The sequence below is a fragment of the Pleurodeles waltl genome, chromosome 6 (genome assembly GCF_031143425.1).
Source record: "Pleurodeles waltl isolate 20211129_DDA chromosome 6, aPleWal1.hap1.20221129, whole genome shotgun sequence".
Taxonomy (NCBI): domain Eukaryota; kingdom Metazoa; phylum Chordata; class Amphibia; order Caudata; family Salamandridae; genus Pleurodeles; species Pleurodeles waltl.
The window spans coordinates 1,640,191,683-1,640,214,918 of NC_090445.1; the positions used below are offsets into that span (position 1 = coordinate 1,640,191,683).

Below are 23,236 nucleotides of genomic sequence, written 5' to 3' on the forward strand. Positions count from 1 at the left end.
TCTGGGGACTTAGCAAAGATGCACCAGTAAAAACTGTGGGGCTTCAAGCATTTTCACTTCCGACACGTTCTTGGGAAAGCCCATTTTCACATATTCTCATTTCATTTACTCTTTTCACGTCTTTTTTTCTTGTTTCTAGTCATTCAGCCCCTTGGAGTATATCACCTGTCACCCACGCCTTTTCATGTCTAACAAAGGCAGCTTCCTGGGCAGGGTGGTGCGGTGCCCTCCTGCCTCTGTCAGTGCGAGGGCATCGGAGCTTCTGAACTGCTCTGGGTGAGTCTCAGGTTGCAGTCGCTGTAAATTACCCGACTCCAAGGCCTCGTCTGTTAATTAGTGTCTTCAACCTACCCCGCTCCTTGACGTAGCCTTCTGTCCCTCCCACGTCTGCTCAAGCAGATCAGCTTACCTGCCTCTCCTGGGAATATAAACACCTCCGGAGCTCATCCTCGTGTGAGGCGACACACTATCTGCAAGGACGCCATCGGAGAGCATCTGCCCAGCCCAGCACAGACAGTAAGTGTCCCTGTCCAAACCTACTTCTGTTATTGTAAGGGTCACCTGCAGCGCAGACATCACAGAGCAGACATTCTTGGGCACACAAACACCAGGGTAGAATTGTATTTCACTTACTACCCAAATGCATCTAGGGTCGGAGCTCTGTACATAGTATGTTTTGTTATCCATCTATACTCAAAGATAACCGTAGTGAAATTGTTAGGGCTGAAGGGTGAGTCCACGGTGCCAGGAACAGGGTGCCCAGACGTCCCGGATTTTCCCGGACAGTCCCGGTTTTTAGAGGACTGTCCAGGTGCCCCGTCGCTTCTCTTAATTTTAAACAAATGTCCCGGTTTTTGGGACAAAGGTCAGATTATTAAATAAATGTCCCGGATTTTGGGACAAAGGTTTGATCAACTGGGGGAAGCATAAATGAAAGAGCCCTATAAAGTATGAAATAATTAAAGTAAGTTATCTGCTACTGTCAGGCAACACAGTTCCCTGTCTGCTCCTGGCAGAGGGACAGAGTGGGGAGCAGAGAGAGGTGGGTGGGGGTGGATTGGTGGTGCAGGGTGGGAGGTCAAGCCATAGTTATTTTTATATGTGTAGTCTTGTAAATGTGTGTGTGTATATATATATATATATATGTGTGTATATATATATATATATATATATATATATATATATATATATATATATATGTGTGTAAACACACACGTATAGGCACACATTCACAAAGCTACTCGAAAAAATGGGACATGCCAGATATAAAAGTGAGTGTAAAGTCCTTAGTCCTTTTTTATGTATGACCTGTCCCTGTTTTTTTCTCCTCAAAATCTGGCCACCCTAGCCAGGAATAGAACCTACAATTTACAGGTTGCATCAAGAGCTCAGCAGTATGTGCAGGACCAGCCAGGTTTCTTACTATTGAGACACTTTGCCAAGAAAGATAAAACAGGCGAATGAGACTGATGAAACATTTTATTATGGTGCACCTTTCTCCAGTATACAGCGCTTCCTTCCGGAACTTTGCACCTTCTCAGCACTGCACAAAAAAGTGCACCATTACCCTCGCCAATTCTGTTTTTTTATAGACTTGGACATGGTACTAGTAGTCTGTAGATTCCACACAGGTACCGACAGTTTGCGCATCAACTCGCTGAGCTATCTTACATGCAACCTTAACACACACATGTCCAAGAAGTCTCAAAGAATATGCCAAGGGAAAAGTTTTAATGTATTGGTGTTCAGTATGTGGGGATTATTCGACACATGTCTCTTGGTTGCTTAGCACTCTTTGGGACAACAGGAAATCAAAAATGCAGATGGGCAGATCTACTAGATTTTAACACATCGCAGTGTAGCACCCAAAGTTGCTGTGCTGTGTTGTACTGGGGGGTGGAGGGGAGAGGGCAGTACAGGGTCATATTTACTAAATATGGGCTGCTGCTCTATTTCATTAAGCTGGTACACAAACTGACTCTCTAGAGACATGCGCACATCTTTGCACCCTGGTGCGAAGGAGTTGTGTGTCTGTGATGTTTAGTACAGGTCAATATATCCTTCTAGTACAAAATCCTTCACACACTGGATTTGCGCCCTTCAGTGCAGTACACATGCAATGTGTGAACATTTTGCAGAAATGAATATATTACTTAAATGTGTGCTTGTCCCAATGAGCTGTTATGTTTTTTACACAAAACGTGCTCTGTTCTGATTAGCGTAGTAGACATGGCTTCACTTAAAAAACATGGGTCTTCCACTGGGGTACCAAAGTACCACCCACGTAACACCTCTTCGACACAGAGTGGCGCAAAACGCCATTTGTGCTGGAAAAAGGGCACCTTTGTAAATACCCTTTGAAGACTGTGCTGCTTTGTGTCACTTTCTGTGCGTTTGCAGCGCTGCAAACTTTTGATCAATCTGCCCCAGGGAATGTAATAGTTTAGGGCACGAGATAACCTAGAGGATATGTGGAGCTGCAGCCCAAACATTGCGGCAGTGTTGAGCAGCTTTGTACTCAGTTCTGGTAAAAAAAAAAGATCTGTCCCTTGGTCTTGTGGTTTACTTGCGCCGGTTCTGCCTAGGACACTAGGATGCCAATTCTGTCTTCGCACTTGACCGATACACTGTAACTATGTGCAATGCAAGATTAACTGCTATATGTAAAATCTATGTGATGTAATAAGCAATTATCGTGCCCGGTACTGTCCTAATTATATTTTCAAAACACCCCACTTGGTGACGTCATTGCACCCTGTTTCTCTTATTCCAGAGCCTCATCACACAGTACTTTTCTACCCACAGCCCATCATTTTTGGAATTTCTGCTGCAATTGCAGTGTCCTTTGTAAAGTGCTCTGCTGCTTCTAGGAGCTAGGCTTGTGCTGTACTAAATGTCGACAATCCATCCACGCATAAAAAGCAGCTCATTTGAGACCTAACACTCGTACAGGCCAAGCTGCTCATCCATTCTTGCATTCTTGATGGCAAGGTTGCTCAGTGGGTTTAGCTAACTCCCTACGTCTATTTTTGGCTTGCAGGTCACAAGGTACCTTCATCTTTGACTCATTTTATGATGATGCTACAGGTCTCTTTGTTTCCTTCCTTGGGAAGTTTCTGCTCTGCGTAAATGAATCTGCAACCGGTGGTTTGTCTCTCCTTACGCCTTTGAATTAGGCATGAAGTCTACGCTTCTGAAAGACAGTGATGTGTGAATACCCAAACCCTGCTCAACTAGACATTCATTCACATTTTGTTTTTAAAATAATAGTTCTGACTCTCTATTTCCCCAAAGGGAAATGCATATATTATCAAAGGCACCTGGACTCAGTTTACTTAACTGTTTGGCTCTATATAAGAATATTCACAAACTATTGATTACCTGGATAGATTCTAGATCTGAGCATTATAAAAAATGTCGGCCGCTGCTGAGGATACACAACACACAGATGGTGAACTCCCACCCAGCTTAATGATTACCGGGTTCACAAACATTAGAACTTCCTTTCTCACGCTTCATTCAAATGTTAACTTACTGCCCAATGGACCAAATAAAAGGCCTGTAGCATATTTCTCCCATTTTGCCAGCAGTGTGAGACATGAAAAGATTTTTTAATGGAAAAACATTTTTCATGAAAAATAAAATTCTCACAATCTCGATCCCCTTGCGTGCAGACACTCGGCATTTTGTCAATGCACCCAGTTAAGGTTAGGGGAAACGGGAATATGCTAGAAAAGGGAAAAGCATGAATTCAGGCATGTAAGTTGTAAAACTGAGTAAAGAGCAGAACATACGCCTGAGAGTGGAGGGAGTTGTAACCCTCATCCTTGGAGAGTCATACATCACCTGGATATTCACAACTTCTTTAAGAGTAGGGCCGTGTGTTCACCCTCACGACCTTACCACTGCCCCTGGTATCAGAAACAGAGGGGCAGATTTAAGAAAAGTGCGTTGCACCCAGTGCAGAGCCACTTTCCTTGTGCCCCCACCACGTGTGCGCCATATTTGAAACACGGCGCACCATAGCGCAGGGTGGGGGTCAATCACACAATTTTTTAATGCTATTGATGTACTCTGTAGGAGTAGCACCAGAATGTTGGTGCTACTCCTACAGAGTACATAGGAGCCCATTATAAATAATGGAAGCCCCCTTGTAACGCCTGCTCTGAGCAGGCGCTAAAAGTGCTGAAAAAAAATGACGCAAGGAAATCTCTTAGATTTCCTTGCACCATTTTTTCGGCCCCCCTAACAGGGCAACTCCCCCTTGCATACATTATGCCAGTCGCAGGCATAATGTGGCGCAAGAGTTTATAAAGTCGTGCAATGCATGCGTTGCGCCACTTTGTAAATATGGCGCAGGGAAAATGGCATTTTAGTGCCGCCTTAGCGTCGAAAAAATTATGCCATGGTGGCGCTAAAATGGCGGTAGGGACTCTTAAATCTACCCCAAAGTGTCTAATTTATAAGTATGCCAAAGTCTGAGATTATTTTAGCCAGAGAAACAATTTAGTAGTCAGGTCCACTTATTGTCGTCCTTTTCCTGTCTGCCCTTTACAATACTCACAGAAGTTGCAGGGTCTCCAGCCTTGCACATCTTATGATACCTAAAATTCCCTTTTGCTGCACTAATCTTTATATAACGCGTTTATTGTTTTTTTATCCACTACCGTTGCTTCCTTGTTGTGCCACATATTCACTCCTCTATCTCTGGACACGTGTTAATTCTTCCTTCATTAGGCACTACATGCTACCTTTCAGTCACTTCAGAACACTTGCGTTAGAAGTTATGTAATGAGAGTCCGTCTTCTCCTTCAGTCTCACTTGGCCCTGGTGGTGGTGACTGAGTAGTGAGTGACACAGTCGTGGTGCATCTTGTATGTGCGTTAGTTTTACGCACACGGATGTATTTAATGTAACCCAAAACTCATGCAACGGAGTGGGTGCATGACACTATGATACGCCTGCACCCTCCAATGCAACAATGGTATAGACTTTTGTAGCAATTTTTGGGGCACTGTTTTGCAACAAATAAGATCTCAGGGGCAGAATTATTACATTTTAGCTCAATGCAGTGCAACAAGCAAACTTGAACATTGCAAGACAGTATCGCAAAGACACATGGACTAAAATGTGGCATTGGTATCTGTTCCTCAATTCTGGCTTACAAACAGGCTGAGAGTACAAAATACTACACTTAAGCTAACTTTAATACTTTGTATACAGTTGATTTGTGCTGTACTGTACAGCACACATGCAATAAGTGAAAAGTCATAAGAAATGAAAACATTTCTACTTTTAACTCCTGCTTCAAGGACACACCATTATTTTGACAGAGAGCCTGTCTATTAATTATAGTATATAGAGTATTGCATCAAAAACGAGGGTTGAAAGTGTGGAAGCCCCCATATACCACCTATGGGTTGCCCCCTTAACACAAAATATTGCAAAGCACTATTTAGATTACTTTTAGGGCAATATTCCAGCGCAAAAAAAAGTTTTGCGATGGAACAGAAGTACTTTATTAGGATTTTGAACGATTTGCATCACTTTGCATGACTTTGCACCGGTACAACGTCTTGCTAAATCTGTCACTGAGTCTTAGATGTGAACCAAACTGCGACAGGAATGTGATGCTGCGAGGGAGTATTCTTGTTCATAGCCTAAATGAGGGGGCTTTCTATCCCACTCTGCATGCCATAAAATTGCTTCTACAATGGAAATATAACCCGCTTTGGGTTCCCTTCACTGGCTTATCCTTCTTGTTTCACTTGACATCTCTTTTCTGCTCTCCCCTTTTCTTCCCTTTTGCCCGTAGCCTGCTTGTTGTAGTTTAAAGCGTGGCTACCACCTGTGCCTCCCACATCGACCCGCTTTCCCCTGTTTTTTTAAACCCCGAATAAGCAGTGCTGCTGCTTAATTTACCAGTGAATCTTTATGATCCAACAAGTTGCTTAAAAGGGAGTGAGTACGGTGTACAATTGGTATTACACCCCCTTGCCCTGTCAATGAATGCTGCACCATCTGTCTGTGACCTCCAGGACACAAGGGCTAGGCCAACCCAGAATTGAGTCACCTTGCTAGGGGCGCAACCTTGCATAGTGATCCTTGCAATGTCATTCTTCATCTCAAGCTCAATTCATGCTCTATCATGCTGCGCTTGTGCTGATATGGACATTGTAAAGTCTGTACTTTCACCTCTGCTACACCTTCCAGCGTTGTGTTTATTCTGAGAATTTGTTTATACTTGTGTCACTATGTATAGAGTGGCATAATGCAAAATGAAGGGGCCCCCTGCAGAATGTGATGAGTGGACCCCAAAGATTCCCATATGAGACATTCATTGACATTGTGCTAAATCGGGGCACCCAGAATGACTGGGGCCCCTGAAGGGTTGGGGCCCCTGCGTGCCTCAGGGGGCTGCAAGAGCCTGTTCCTGTATACATAGCACCAAAAGGTGTGCTGCCATAGCAGGCTTTGGGTGAATTGTCCAGCCATAGAGGCCTTTGGGAGAGATGAACTTTTGTTGAAGGTGTGTAGACCTAAGGGGCTTTATGGAAGATGTCCAGCCATAAACATCCTGTCAAGATGTGCTGCCACAGACGGCTTTGGGGAAGGAGTATTAGCACAGTAGACTTTGTGGAAGGTAAGTAGAAGACATAGAGAGCTTTAGGGAAGGTGTCCCACCATAGACACCTTGTGGAAAATGTGTGCTACCACAGAGAGCTTTGGGGATGGTGCCCAGCAATAGTGGGCTTTTTGGAAGGTGTTCTAGCATGGAGGGCTTTCATATAGGTGTCCAGCCATACAATGTTTTAGATTAATTGCCTTCTATAGAGGGCGTTGTTGAAGGTGTGCTTCCACAAAGGGTCTTGGAGAGGGTGTACTACAATACAGAGCTTTGAGGAAGGTGGGCTACCATAGAGGACTTTAGGGAAGGTGTGCTACAATGGAGGGCTTCGGGAAAGGTGTACTTCCAAAGAAGGCTTTGATGATAGTATGCAGCCATACAGGACTTAGGGGAAGTTGTGAAACTATAGAGGGCTTCTGGGAAGGTGTACTTCATAGAGTGCTTTGGGAAAAGTGAGGTTCATGGAGCTCCCTGGGCAACCTGGGCTTCCATAGTACATAGACACCTGTGCGACAAGTGGGCTACCATTAAGCACTATTGGGCAGCATGTGTAAGGTACTCAATGTATATTTAAAGGCCACCAGGGCAACATTTCTAGGAGCCTTCTTCTCTCCACAAGTTTTGTGATCTTAGCTCTGAGCCAAGCTTCCAGTGAAGTGTAGACTCTCAGATTCACACTTGAGGAGTGGTGTGAAGTGCTACGCTGGGAGCATCGCGAGGACAAACTGTTGCAACAGCACGGGGCAGGCACACAGCTGTGAGCTGGCACAATTCATTAACTTTACTCTGTAGTATTTGAGAAGACAATCATATTGTTGGTGTGGACTTCTAGCGAAAAAGCTAGACAGCTCAATGCCTTGTATATCCTAAGAACTGATTTGGCACCAGTTTTGGGTCTCTAACACTTTATTGTCATGCAAACAATAAATGAACCAGACATGCAATGTAATAAATAACCTTTAGTTATGTTCTACCTTTGTTATTCTCCTTTTGAAAACAAAATCACTCCTATTTAAATTACCTTTCCCTGTAGGATTATACTTTTTTGCAGAATGTCTTTCTAAATTAATGTTACTGTGTAAACTGTTTTTGTACAGTAAAATCTGTGTTGTTCTTCTTTTGTAAACTGCTAGTATGCAGTATTACCAGTTCTTATGTAAAGCTCTCAGATACTCTGTTGGGTCATGTTTGCAATGTATAGAACTGCATTAAATCAAGAAGTGCGTGGGGTGATTTTAAATCAATATGGATATAATAAATTGGTAGCTGTAGCAAGTTACACATAGCATGACATTGATAGCTAAAACAACAAATTGGTCAATGTTGGGTGGATGGCTGGAGAGCGGATAGATAATAGGTGGAGCTGAAAATGTGAATGATTGGGTGGCTTGGAAGGAACAGATCGATGAATGTGTCAGTGAATGGGTGAAAATACTGATGAACCAGAGAAAGATCTGAGTAACTAGGTAAATCAAGCCTGAAACATTTGTAGAGTTTGAAAGTAGGCTAGGCCAGTGGTGCTCAACTTTTTGACTTCTATGCACCCCCACTTTATCATTACTGGAACCCTGGACCCCCCACTAAATCATTATTGGAATCCAGGTATCCCCCACTCATTACTGAAAGCTAGGGACACCGGCCTAAATGTTGTCCATTATTTGAACCACAGAACAATACACACAAAAAATACAGAAACAAGCATTCATCAAGCACATACACAAATTATACATTGTATTTGATTTTCAAACAAATATAAATAAAAAGAGAAACAAGTTCAATTCAATAGGAAGGTTGGAGCTTTTCTAAATTCAATGGAAGCCACACATCGCCCATACTATATTCTGTTTGATGCTCCTTCACTGCTCCGACATATGAATCTACGGATACTAATTTAATTTTAGCCTCCAATTTAAAATTACTTGCCATTTACAGTACATTTAAAAACATTCAGTTTTACATTTAGCAACTTTATTTGTATATACTTTATTAATCTGTTATTATTAAATTTTTTAAGCAATAGCGGACCTCCTGAGGAAGCTCTGGAGATCCCCAGATCACAGGTTGGCAACCATTGGGCTACGTTGCTTCGAGCTTTCAGTAATAATGTACTGTCAGTAAAGTCAGCAAACAGCTAGAAGACACATACATTGGCAAACAGAAAGAGAACAACATTCCATGGAAAAAAGAGCATTTCTCAGCTTCCAAAGAGTTGGCTGTGTTTGGTGATGGGGAAACTTAAGGTCAGAGGATGGGTTGCGTGTGATTGAAAGATTAAGCCAGTAACAATACACCTCCGTGCTCTTTCCGTTATCCTCAGTGAGTAAACTTCCGTGTAGTCTCAAAGAAGCTCATCTTTGTGTTTTGCATTCTTTCCAAAAGGTGCTGGATTTCCCATTGCCTTGGGACTTTTTCCAATTCCCAGGCCAAACATTTGTTTACCACTTTCAACAAATGAGTGCTTGGCATCACCTAAAACCATATGGAGTCAATGTTTTCAATATACGCGCAGCTAACGTTGGTTATTCATGTTCTGAGTTGAGTTGGACCCTCGGGCCTGACTCACAAAATGCGTTTTTGTTTTTTTTACTCGGATTGCGTGCGTAAGTGAAAAATAAGTTCTGTTAGCCAAGTAGGAAAAGAGCGCTTGAGTGTGTTTCCCTTTCCCGTGCACGCACCGAAACTCTGAGCACGTGCACACTTGTGTAATTGGAGCTAGATAGCGAGTGAGGCAATCACTTCTGTGTCTGAATCCTTAAGTCATTAGTTCAATTAATTCACACAAAAATGTGAAGCGGCGAACAGCCTGTGGTGTTTGTCTTTGTAAGTGGGCATGCCACAGGGAGGCTGACCAGTGAGCACAAGCGCCAAGCCCCACCCGCCCTCCCTGTCAGGCACGCGCCCAATATCTCGTCATTCATTTGCTGCTATCACCCACGTGAGTAAAGGGGTTGCGGCCTACCTACTGTAGCGGTCTCCGCACATTATGCCCACGTGGTCATGTGAGCGCAGGGCAGAAGAGGGGCCCGAAAGGGCCCAACCCAAGCAGAGGATTCAATCCATAATAAGAAAGGGGTGCGTTTTAAAAAATATACCTCCCCCGATGAAGTGCTCTTGTATAGCTGAAAGGAGCAGCGCAAAGCAGGATTGGGTCATCCAAGACATTTCGTCCACTCTGTGTATGTCAGGGTCAGTGGGGTTATTCAATTGTGTGGCGGTTTCTGAAAAATCATGATTTGGCCACAAAATCCATCATCTACTGCATATAAATAAGTTTCCAGCTCAAATGGATAAAAAGATGCTGAACAAAAGGTGCCACGCACAGTTTTGCAGTGTTAGATCCTTTGCAAATGTAAACACCCCGCCTTCCAATTGCTGATTGCTGGACTCTGGTGTTAAATTAATACTAATCAGGTGCAACTTTGCTCAGACACTTACAATGACAAAATAACTGAATATTACTGATAAAGTTTGAGTCCTATTGTGCCCCATAATTTGTCTTTTATTGCTGCATAATTTTGTCAACCTTCAGAAGGTGGTCCTCTGCTGCTGTATGATCCCTGTGGCCTGGTGTACGAGCACGATGACCTCCATCCCATTACCTTAGACCATCCCTTTGCTCCTTCTGAAAGGTCCCATCTCAAACTTCAGAGGATGACAACTCAATTGAGGATAAATTACATGTCCCACACCTATTTTATCTACAAATAATGTTTGGTTGTTTCGTGTATGAGCAGGCATTTATTTCCCATTTGTGCTCATTACATTACCAGTTACGTACCCCTGTATTTTTTTAGAAATGCATTTGGCAATAGGTAGTTTGCTTTGATAAAGATGAAGATATAGCATTATGGGTTGATGAAGGTGTATAACATGGGCATTCGCAAACATTTGCCCCGGGGCCACAATGTATGGTCTGCAGTGTAACAGAGGGCCGCGCTGATGCCAGAGGGGTGGGAGTATGGGGTCCCGATAGGTCAGGGATAGTGTAAGGTGGTGGGAGGGGAAGCAAAGCAAGTACATCTATTGGCTGAACTGCACAATCTGAAACCGAAAAACCTGGGCTCAGTCTTGGCTTTTCCCTTGACCAAACTGGGTGATTCTAGCCAGGTATTTTTGTTCACGTTGCCTCCTTTTTCTTATTATGTCATATAAGAGGACCTCGAAATACATAAGTTCAGAATGTACATTGTACAGAACCTTCTGTTGTGTTTGAGTATAATGCTGTCCACATATATTAGCAGCCTTGGCCACCCAAAGGGTGCACATGACAACTAGATTTTCTATTAGTGCACTATTGGCATGTCAGGGTGGAGTGGGGAAGCATGAATGTTTCTAAATTTATGTCTGAAAACTGGCACTTAAAATATACCTCTCAATGTAGTGGTAGGGTAAAACTCTCATGTTAATGAAACATACTTTTTTTTAAAATACGTAATCCGACTTTACACATTTGTTGCAAGATGTTTTTAAAAACAAAGGTGTTCCTAAAGTTAAGTGTTGCAGAACACCACCTTAGTTAGGTCAAAACGTCAGTTAACCTGCAAATAACTGCTTGCCCGTTTACTTAGCATTTTTTTCCTGAATATTAGTGCTCAACAAGTAAACAGCAGCCTGTACTGCTGTTCATCAGCGGGGTGCATGTAAAGGTCAAGAGGGCCACAAGCGGCCCCTGGTCGTACTTTGAGTATTACTGGTCTTTAACAACATGTTATATAAGATTATCGCCTTATGTTCCTGTTACTATAAGTTTTATTTGGCTCATGTGCTATATAATTGTAGTGTGGCTATATTTTATATAATGGATATGGGATCTTTTCTGTTTCCAAACAATATAGCTTCATTCAGATGCCTAGAGTGTATGTCAAACAGATTTCCAATATGGTTAATTCAGTCTGCCTAGTCTTTAACGTATTGACTCTTCGAACAGTAGAGAAAATTACAATAGTTGAATTGTAGAGTCCGCGATACATCGTTTTATCAATTTTAGTGCATTATGGGTTTACAAAGCCCATTGTCAAATTTTTGTTGTGTTTCTTTACATGTGACTTCAATTCTTCAGTGTGACACTTGAGGGCTCTGGTTTACAGTCAACACGTGATACCTGAAGCAGTGTGTGAAGAATCTAATGGGCATTCTTACAGTCATACATGTGAATATGTGTATTACAAAACACTAGACCTAAGCTAAATACTATCCCATACATCAATGTATGAACATATGAGCGTTAAGCACATTTTCATGGCATGTTAAATGAGAAATACATTGTTATTAGTATCTTGCACAAAAATAATTCAGAAAAATCAAGAAAATTCAGAAGCATCAAGCTACTTGTGAGTGGTGGGCAAACAATGTGTAAGCACACAACACCCTGTCACCTTTAACTAGTCAAAAGCTGGGACTTGTAGGTTCATGTTCCCACTATAGCTATGAGCCTATGTCATGGCCTGCAGATTGCTGGTGGATAAACACTGAACTGGTTGTAGTTGACTTGATGACGTGTCTGCTGGTAACTAATGTAAGCCTAAAATAATACTCTCTCATTTCCAACATTTGATTAGTTTACTGGCACATGTATGTCATCCAGGTATTCGTAAATGTCATTGTCTAACATTCTCAGCTGAAAACGTTTCATACCTTTATATTGCTGTTAGCTATCTGCATAGTCTTTAAAAGGGACATGGTTCTCCATGAAGTATGCCATGTTTGCATCAATAGCCAGCAGGCATACATAGGCAGCAGAGGATTGCTCTTCTGCAGGAGGACAGGAGGTGGCGACAAAAGATTGAGGGGATGCTGTGCGTCACTTCCGTGTCTCACACTCCTTCTTCTTGAAACCGTACTGCAGCACACAGCCCAGTGGTAGCACTACTCTTCCTCTACACATCAAAATGCATATTACAAGTAGGAGTCATCATTTCCTTCTGAAATAGTCTGTCTTTTAGAAACCCCAAATATAAAAATGATAGTTGTTTGTTATTCATCTGTTGTAATAAGTCCTGTATGTTGTTCTGCATTGCACTGAGTAAATATCAAACATATTTGTGTTGTACTCCAGCAGGTATCATGGCAGCTACACTATCTGTCAGAAGCCAGTCCTTTGGCCAGAGACCAGCCTTTAGCAGTTACTCTGTTGCTGGAAGAGCCCTCCCAAAGTCCAGGGCCTCTGTGACTACCATGAAACTAACTGCTACCTCCCCCACCAAAAATGGCTTCAGCTCCGAGGAGGTGATAAACGCGGCCATGCACATGAATGACAAGGAGACAATGAAATGCCTAAACGACCGGCTGGCAAAGTACTTGGAGAAAGTGCGCTACCTGGAGAAGACAAACCAAGAGCTGGAGATAAAAATTCAAGAAAAGATGATAGCAAATGCCCCAGTAGTCAGGGACCATGGACCAATGTTTGCCCAGGCAAACACTCTTGTGCAAGAGGTGAGGCAAGTTCTGCTTAGCCAGCTAATTAGTTATTTGTGCATCTCGATCTTAATCTTATTTATGAAAGTTGTGTTAACCTATTTTAACAATATTTGTGGGTTGTTTGTAAATCCTGGGTCATGCTGCAACCTTTTGAAGTGGCCCAAAAAGGGGCATATTAGCTAACACCCCCTTTGCTGCTTGCCCAAAGTCCCCTTTTTTTCAAAACAAGATAAAGCGAAAACCAATTCACACAATTACAGCCGTGTTTACATAAAAAGAAAACACAATGTCTTTTTTAAAGAGAAAGATAGGGCCATTCTTGAGGCAAACTCGGTGCTCTCCTTTTAATTACCTAAGTATAACAGTTAGTGACAAAAGCCGTTTACATAATTTGAGTTAAAACAGGTTATTGATGTACTAGGATTTCTTTGTTAAATTCTCTACTACAAATAAAACGCACAGTGTAACTACACATATGTTATATACCTTTAGCCATGGGTCCACAGTCCAATTCCACCTCTCATTGACGTGGTGCTAATATATTTCTGTAATATATAAGAGGAAAATGTGTTTGATTCGCTACCCATGACGCAAGCAGTAAAGCAGTCAAAAATAGGTTGCCCTTTTTCTTACACCAGTGTAATTTTTCTGTTATATGGCTCTGAATCATAATCACATTTTTTTAAAATTTATCTCTCTCACCACATTGTACGAGTGATGAACAAGATCATTTTTAAAATCAACACAAAATATATGTGCTTCTTGATTATTTGCAAATCACAGTGATAGTTATGCAATACATTCAAGATTCTATAAATCAACCTACATTTGAGAAAGGAAACAAAAAATTATTAAAGAAATAAAAAAACAGACATACTGAATTACAATGGAGTCTACTTACACACTGCTTTTTGTAGTACCCGTCTCTGCAATGGTAAGATTTTACTTTATTAGTAAATGTGAGAGGAATATAGCAGAGTGGCTGAAAAATGAGTATACCTACTAATAAGTGATGTGAGGTGTAAACCACATTTGTAAAGTTACTACATCTCTAAAGGTAATAAAATATTAGTAAATGTACTTCAACCCATTCATGGGGAATGTCAGTCACCACAAATGACTACTCACAGGTATCGCAAAACACTTACATAGAAAATAATGGAAGTGGACTTAAAAAACACTTCTTAGAAAGTAATAATATTAAATAAATACCATGATTAAATGATTTCGACTATAAATACTAATATAAATGTTCTAAAATATATATCTAATAATTTGTTTATCTTTATTTTAGATTTACATGAAAAGTAAAACTAAATTAAACCTTTAAAAGTTTGTTAAAAAATTAAGATAATTTAAATTAACTCTACACATAATGTTAAAGAAAATGTATGTGTATTAAATAAAAATGTTACTGGAATGGGAATTCTTAAATGCTTTAAGAAATATTTGTATAAAGTTAAACAAATATACTTCAATGTATTAATTTATTATTAAACCTTTAATTTAATAAGTTACTGCGCTGTAACTTGTTATTTTAGTAGTTTTAGGTTTATAATAAATATCAAAAATTATTGTACGCTTGTATTTATACTACATTATTTTTTTATTGATTAGGAAATACTAATTATTTGGCCTATACTTTCCCATAGGGTGATAACCCATTCCACTCTATCTATGTGTGAAGAGCTATGAATAGCAACTTTACACTCGGAAACCCGGTTTTAAGTGGCTCCATCAGGGTGTGGAGACAAGTCGGTCTACATTAAGGTGCAAATCTACATTCAGAAATGGTGAATAGCAAAAAAGTCAATATTTAACATAGGTGCAGTTGTAGATTTATATGTGATTAAATATAAACATATTAATTTAGCTTTGGGAATAGGCCCCAAAAGATTACTAATATATTACACTTTAGGAGAAACAGAGCTCCCAAACAGGGTCCCAAACTATCTTGAGCTTTAGCATAGAGGACTGAGCAACTTCAGTTCTCAACACTAATGGGTAGCCTTTAATATTTTCCAAAACAGGTAGAGAATTTGAATTTGAATCTGTACTCAATAAATATGCAGTCTTTGAATAAATCAAATGTTTTTGTCTCTATTTTAGATTGCTAATATTACCCAGGAAAATGCCAGGCTGTTGCTCGCCATTGATAATGCCAAACTGGCTGCGGGAGACTTCAGAATGAAGTGAGTAAATCTAATGTACTTTCTACTATACAGGTCTTTCAAGGGTTGCCTAATAATTTCCAAACCACAACAACATTCAGCAGCTCTAAAACAAAAAGCATTCAGCCTAAAAGCATCTAAATGTGGCAAAGACACAAACAAAACCACAATAATGCATTTTTACGTACCCATTGGCCTAAAAAATCCTGTTCCTGGTGGAAACCCTAACCTCCAGCGCATGTGGTATTTCACTCCACGCAGACAGTAAATCCAAGTGGAGAGGGATCACAGAGGTTGTATGTCAAACTATAGTCAGCAATAATTTCATCTAACATAAATATTGTGTCCTAAGTATTGTCCTAGTTGATGTAGGTTTTCTATTAACTCTAGCCAGGCAATATTTTAAGCCAAAATTTAGGACGCATTAATCATGTAAGCCGACATTTTGGTTACAGTTTTGTGGTACCATACTTGCAGCAAACTATCTCCTTCTATACGAATGGTAAAATAGTTTGCCCTATTTAATACTCATTTCAGCAGAGAGCTTGATCAGACCACTAGATGGAAGTGTAACCCCTAGGTGGAGGGGAGTGGGGCGGTGTCCCACCACTCTTGTTGAGGCCTTCTCTTAAACCCTCTTTCCAGAAGCTGGTAGAGTTGTTTGTGAATCCTTACACACTTTGACTCTCTGGAATACCTAGAGGCTGGTCTTATTCTGTAGGTGCGCAGGCAGTTAGATGCGAGTTTCAAATCAGGAACTGCAAAAAAACATGTTGAACGTTCAGTTTATCCTAACCATAGTCACTGTTTTGAATAAGATTGCAGGTGATGGCTAAGAACGTGCTGCCCGGGGAGTGGAGGAGTGGCTCCTCCAGTTTAGACCCAGGATATCTCTTAGCACCGTAAGGATGGAGAATGAGAGGTCCATTGAGATGAGAGCAGTAAAAAATCATCTTTCGAACAAAGCAAGTCACAAGTCTGCTTTTATACACTCGTCCCTGTTAATATGATGGCAACTCTGTTTGCCTTTAAAGCGCATTTTGTATTTAATACCACAAGTAATAAAAACGATATAGGGATGTGCATTGAATAGATATTGCCTGACAGATATATGAATAGCATGGCAGTAAATTGGCAATTGAACTGAACTTTGCAACATTTGGATAATAATGCCATGGTTCAATGGGCTTTTCTAATTTATAAAAATCCAATCAGAGACACTCTTTCGCCAGGTTCCACTTGTCTTTTTTGATAGACAGTCATAAGTACTACCAGGAGCCTTCTTCTGGTGCAGATTTTCAGCATTTCCAATTTGCTTCCCTCTGGATCCTGACTCCTTTCGCCCTGCCATGGTTCCTACACCCTGCTTCCGTAGGTTTCTTCTGACTGTATTCCCTTTCCTCCGCGAGCTGTCAATGATATTCAGTGTCATAGCTCGACAAGAGGTTCTGTCTCCACCTTTGGCAGAGCTGTGGTGCCACAAAGAAAATCCACATGCCCAATCTTGTCTTCAATGGTTTCTCATCCCTACAGCTATTTCTCCAAGTGAGCCCAAGATCCTTTGTTCACCCTTTTCCATCTCGCAATCAGAAATCACTCCAGGCTACCAACCCTGCCACCATGGCTCTGGGCTAGCATATGTTGCCTGCATAAAATGAAATAATTCAATATGAAGAAATTACCCAGAAACCTGTGATTGTGGAGTGGGCCTCTGCCTTCATTTTCTCTCTTGGTCTCACCACGAGCTGCAACCTTACGTTTTCTGAAGGTATGTTTTGTTTGGGAGGTAGCAGCCTTTATCCAGCGTCTAGCCACATTACAGTCATATTGTTTTCTAAGGTAAGCACCAGCAACTTCACGTAGATTAAACTAAACTGTGTATTCTAGTCCTAATCATGAGCCAGTTCTTACGGCTGCAAGTTCAAATTTTAGAAAGCATGTGGGCAGTGCATGTTTTCAAAGTAAGATTATCTCGCCACATGGCTCAGCGTATGTCAGTAAGCTAAACATCGCATGTTCATTTGCTAAACATGTATGGGTGGAGGGCAACACACATTCCGTTATTAAGCATGCCACAGGGCTGAACTGTGCAACTTCAACAACCGAAAGTGCCCGTATGGGTTGCCCCATCCTTCCCCCCTCCCCCTCCCCCCCCCAACCCACTTCTACTACTAAACGTGTTTTTATTCTGGACTCCGAGCTTGGCAATAATATGTACGTACCTTTGCTGAAAATAATTCTTAACATTACTGTGCATGCAGCAATGCTAATCACAGTACATTCCAGTACCGAACATAGGATAATGCTGCAGTCTGCACTGTCCAGTACAAAGCACGCACTTGTGCTGTACACTCCACACTCTGGAACTAAGCATGCTGCACATTTAAAAAATGCACAGGTGACTAACCCTAGCCCGTGTGCATCAGTACCCAGCGCATTGCCAGGTGAAAGACTGCTGTGTCCAGTCCTGAATGTGTGCACATGCTAAAGTCTGCATGTTCCAACACAAAGCATGCAATGTGTTGTACACTTCACGTTCAGTTACTAAGAATGCACCAACAACGAATGCTGCACATTTCATAACTACACGTGTTTAAGTTAAACTCTGAGCAGTTGAAAAGTATGACTACCTGAGTACTACAAGGGCCAACACTCTAGCTCAATGTATCCATGTATTGCGTTTAGAAGTTTCTTTTTGTTAAAAAAAACTAGGCACACGCCAATCAAAGCATGAAAAGGCTTCTTAAACAAATGTTTGTGAATCCCAGATCTGGGGGACCATGGTACTCCTGGAAAGCCTGGGAGAGCTAGCTCTGTGAAGAAAGGTAACGGGGAGGTGATTTATTCAGACACAGAGAGCAGGCAAGAGCCTGAGTTTGAGATAATGAGAAAGAAGACCGCTTTCAGATAGTAACACGAATGTAAACTTTTTCAACTGAGCAAGCATATCTTCACTTTCTCGTCTTGTGAAAGAGGACTAAACGCCACAGACAGGCTCTTCCTTTCACCATGGCTAGCAAGTGTAAGGAAACTTGGTTAGGGAGTTACAGCTACACTAAGGCAATAACTCACATTTCACAATATTTGTGCAAATAAAGCCTCAAGTCCCAAAGTGTGACAGAGAACCACTGAAGAATCAGAGGCACTTCTGACTCAATGCATAACGTGTTTGAGAGCTGCACAGACTCATGAGGGCATAGTTTACTCTTTACAAGAGAGCTATTGGGTTTCTCAATGTTTTTTAGTTGTGTGGCACAGTAGCGGCAACTGTGCACCATGAATGGGCGCATCATAGCGCTTTATTTAATGTCCGGTCATTGTCCACAACAGCCACGCCGATGTGCAACATGACCAAAAAAATTGGCAAAGCCAATAGCTCCCTCAGAGGGGAGGCCTATTTGCTTTGCCAATGCTTGTTCTTTGTCTGCTGCTGTTGAGTGACCGTTAAGCCGGGAGGGAGGTACAAGAAGTGAGGATCAGTGGGCATGTGGGCACTGCAGACCGTGTGCACAGTGAGGGATAGATGCGGTGGGGACAGTGGGCATGCGGGTATGGGGGTCACACACACAGGACGGCACAGTGAGGCAGTGGGCGCCAGAGGCATAGAAACAATTGTGAGTACATGGAGGGGTCAGGCAGAGGCACATCCAGGGATGGGCGCGAGGAAAAAGACACCTCTAAGCACTTATGAGGTGAGGCAGTGAGAGTTATGAGGATGCAGGCAGTGTTGTGTAATGAAACAGTGAGAGGTTCAGGCAGAAAGGGGACAATGACAGGTCCAGCAGAAAAAGGACAGTGACTAGTTCAGGCAGAAAGGGAATGAGGGGTCAGGGCAAAACTGGGGCAGTGAGCGGGTGGGGCAGAAATTGACTATGAGAGGTTCAGACTTTAAGTGAGCACCAGAGAAAGAGGGGGCACAGAAGGACTTACAGGCAGTTAAGCAGAGGCACATCAACTGAGACACGCACAGGAAGGGGGCAAAGAGACCGGTGCAGAAATGAGGTGCAAAGGGAACAGGTAGGCAGGTACAGGGACGGAAGGGGACACATGCAGAAAAGTACACATGGAGAGGCTCAGGCAGAAAGCAGGCGGTATAGAGACTATCATCCGACTCAAGGCCACAAAGAAGCCTTTAGGAGCAGAGGTCACAGTCACTTATCTGGGCAGGTGAGAGGGCTACAAGGCGAAGAGCTCCTGTCCCTATGGGAGTCCCTGCTGCCTGCCTTAGGGCAGAAAAAAGCAAGTCCCCCTCCAGTCCTCATCCGTGGTCTTCTCATCCGATGCCATCAAGGGGCTGCTACAGCAGGTGGTGGTCCGGGCTGGACCCACCCTCAGTGGGGGAGAATCACTATTCTCTTGGGTGCAACACTACCTTTCTCACTGTTGGGGCAACCTCGCACAGGGAGTCAGGGGCAGAAGAGAAGTTTGTTTCACCGTCAGTGCATACTTGGCAAATTTGTGCTCCGATCATGAGGCTCTCTGTGGTTTTCAGTAGAACTGCCCACTTTAGTTTAAAGCAAGGCAGGTGCAAGGGGTTTAGGTTTTTACAATAAATGCTTGAGACAATGTGCATGAGCTCTGATGGATTACTGCAACTCACAGAAAATAATAGCTCCGAAAGTGCAACCAGTGGAATGACAGTGGCAAAGATGCACATTGTTACCCCAACAAGGTACCAGTGGCTTAACAAAGGCCCCCACAGCCCCTGCGGTGCGGGGGCCTCCCCTCAGCACAGTGCACAGGTGGCAGTCCCATGACTGGGTCCAGGGGGATAGGGACCCCTCGTGGTACTTTGTGGGGGGAGGGGGGGGGGAGGCTCAAGTTTTATTACGCCACTGCAAGGTACATATAGGGTGGGCCCTCCAGTAACTCAAAGATGGCCCATGTGGCAAGCTGCCCAGCCTTTGTGTCCTCTTCATGTCCACAGCAGACATTCACCTGCTTCTGTCAGCCTGCAAACCCCACCTACAAGCACGCCGATATCCACCCAGTATTAAAGTCTGTTGGTGGCATGTGTGTTTTGTATAGGACGTGCCTACACATCATACACAGGCCTCAAACCCTTCCTGCCTCCTTATTGCCTTCCTACACATCACACTCATATCCCACACCTATCTGGCTACCTGTTCTCTTCCTTTCACGTCACGCACAGACTCCGCCCCCTACCCAGGCCTTGCATATGCATCACACACACAAACCCCCTCCCCTGTTCTGGCTCCTGTTTCCTGACTGCACACACAAACTCCACACACTCCTGCCTTTCTAGTCTCCTCCTACACATCTTACACATCACACTCAGACCGCATCTTGGTTTAAGCTTTGACCTTCACTAATCAGAGCTTGTAATATTATTGGATATCTAATATTCTGACACTTTTCTAGATGGGAAACAGAAATGGCCATCTACCAGTTGGTGGAAAGAGATATTGCCTCCCTCAAGAGTGTGAAAGGACAGCACGAAGGCCTTCTTGGCAGTCTGAGGGCCCAGTTGGAAAGTCTAGAAGACGAGCTCCACTTCTTGAAGCAAAATCACAAAGAGGTATTTGAAATAACCCTGCATGCTTATGATTTTGCATCTGGTAATGTGGAATTATGTTGCCACCAGAAAAACTTGTAGCCTCCAGTTTGCTGATGGTGATGGAGAAATGTGATGCTGTTACACGTGCATCGTGATTGTACTGGGGAAGGGACTAGGAACAGGTATGTCCCTTGTCTTGTACCCCTTTGTTCATTTTAAATCAACCTTCATGTGCTGCTGATGATGTACAGATGGAGTACCTTGGACTGTGTCTGTGATTTCCTGATCTATCCTCGGTTCTCTATGGGCTGGATATAGCAACTGATGTTTTTTGCAAAAAATATCAGAGAAATTGAGGAATCGATTAATATATTAGTCAAACAAAATCAGTGAACAACTTTTATTGGCAACCATCAAATATTTTTGGGATACAAAGTGCTGCTCGTGCACTGCCATGTGAGGAAATATGATTTTAGGCACCTGGCTGTAAGCATGAAGCTTGGATGCATTTGGAACAAGTGTTCTATATCATAAGTCAAAGTTAGAAATTAGATAAATCCAGACTACAGAGCTCAAACTCTTGACGGTTGACTGATTTGTCAAATATCTTAGATGTAAGACGCAGAATTCTTTAAAGCGAAAGTGGGTGTTTTGAATTAAATCTAGAACTTTACTAGTTGTGATTGTACATTATAGCTAATATGCTCACATTGGGAAAAGTTGAGAATTTGAGTATCTGTTTTCCAAGTGAATTGGAGTTCACGCGTAAAGTTAAGGCTATTCTGAAGGGCATTGTCTAATCGAAATGTGTTAACATAGAGGGCCATCCACTGGCTCAGTGTCAGGAGTGCAGTGAACATGTTGTGAAAATGTTGATGGCTTAAAGTTAATAGATCTCTTATTCAGGTCTGCCAAAATAAAGAAACTTTACCCCAAGATTGTGATTTATTGAGTCTTATTTAAGGGAACCCACAACATCCTGCAAAACACAACGTTCTATCCTAACCAACAATAATGACTTCAGTATAGCCTGAGTACAAATATAGGCAAACCTGGTATCCCAAGAGAAACTGTCATGAGCACTCATACTAAGAGGTGCCTCCACTGGGATAATGTTTTGGTCCATGTTGGTGTGAGTTTGTGTGAAAGTGTGAAGGTGAGCGGGATCCTCCCCACAAATAGCTCTTGTGGTTGCTGTCAGCCCGCCCTTTCCCTTCATCTGATTCCAAACTATCTCAGAGAACTGCTTTTTCTGTAGTCTTCCCCTCACGTTATATCATTCTGACTACCCAGGTCTTTTTGATTGCTATGAAAATTACAATCTCAGATGCTTCTTAAATGTTTTAGGGCCCTGATGATGACAGAGGTCAAAACGCCAACATTTATTGAGTGACCATGAAGTGACTTTTGCACTTTTAACCACATATATATTGAAGTCTTTGGCCTGATTGACCTCAGTGCGACTTATTTGTTCTTGTGTCCCATCGCCTAAATATTCTTGATTTAGTGTTAGCCTAACTGGGTGCGCAGCACCTTTCCACTGCACTCATTTTGACTTTTCATTTTCACATTTTATATCATTTTATAATCAGCAAAGTAATGTCTAATGATGTGTATGTGTTCTCTATGAAGATTTAATTCGTTGAATGGTTTAGTCTTTTATGAAAGTTATTGTAGGATGAATCATCGTTTCAATACAACACTCTTTCCTTGCAACAATCGAAATGCACCACTTTTACTTCCAACTTGGGACACTTTCAAAGCTGTAGATGTCAAAGGCTGCTTGTCCGTTTTCCTTCGTTCGTGGCCCTCTATCTTTACCATATTTCCGCATCTGTGATAGACTCTCACCTTTTCCACGCACCTCTCTGGTGAGTCTTTACTAGCCTCAACCCATCCCCCAAAAGTATTTTGTATTCATTATACAAGGAGTTCTGTAAATGTGCATCTGTGCATGTGGTAACCTTGGATACTTGGCTTACACTCCTGTTACTGCTGGGACCAAGTGCCAAATCTGTGTTATATTGCTATAACTAGCGAGGTAGGTACTAAGGTGGACTATATTGAGACGTCTCAGAGAGATAAATGCTTCCTAATGAAATCATTGCATGAGATGCAGGATTTCTAGCATGGTCAACTCAGTTATGTATCCTTCTGTGGTCACTAAATGGAGTTTCAAGGATGTATTACCATGGACTAGGTCAGCAAGAGCTATACAAAACCAAACTAGGTAATTTTCTTAAGGCAGCTCTGTCTGCCTTCAGCTGTGAGAGGATAAAGTGTTTGTCTCAAGGGGTTGTAGATACAGGTTGAAGGTATGGAGAATTGGTAGAAAAGGTGGTAGAAGCACATAAAGTTTGATTCAGGAATCTTTCTACCTTAAGCCCTTATCCAATCCTTCAATTGATAGCTAATCAGCATTCATTTGTATGTATGTATGTAAGGGGACTTACGGAGCGAACCTTGTTGAGAAGCAACAGAGGGCTGATCAGTGGGACGAGA

The 23,236-nt window shown here is 42.2% G+C and overlaps 1 protein-coding gene across 2 annotated transcripts in view; it reads left to right on the forward strand.

Annotated features, from left to right (window-relative positions):
- Positions 1 to 430: 430 nt before the first annotated feature.
- LOC138301259 (keratin, type I cytoskeletal 18-like) overlaps positions 431 to 23,236 on the forward strand; it is a 41,632-nt gene continuing 18,826 nt past the window's right edge. The window contains exons 1-4 of one of the 2 annotated variants that reach the window (XM_069241539.1): positions 431 to 516; positions 12,684 to 13,060; positions 15,155 to 15,237; positions 20,599 to 20,755. In XM_069241539.1, the coding sequence (XP_069097640.1) occupies positions 12,692 to 13,060; positions 15,155 to 15,237; positions 20,599 to 20,755 (609 nt within the window). In that variant the 5' untranslated portion in view covers positions 431 to 516; positions 12,684 to 12,691. The remainder of the gene's footprint in view (positions 517 to 12,683; positions 13,061 to 15,154; positions 15,238 to 20,598; positions 20,756 to 23,236) is intronic. The other variant, XM_069241540.1, reaches the window with a different exon arrangement.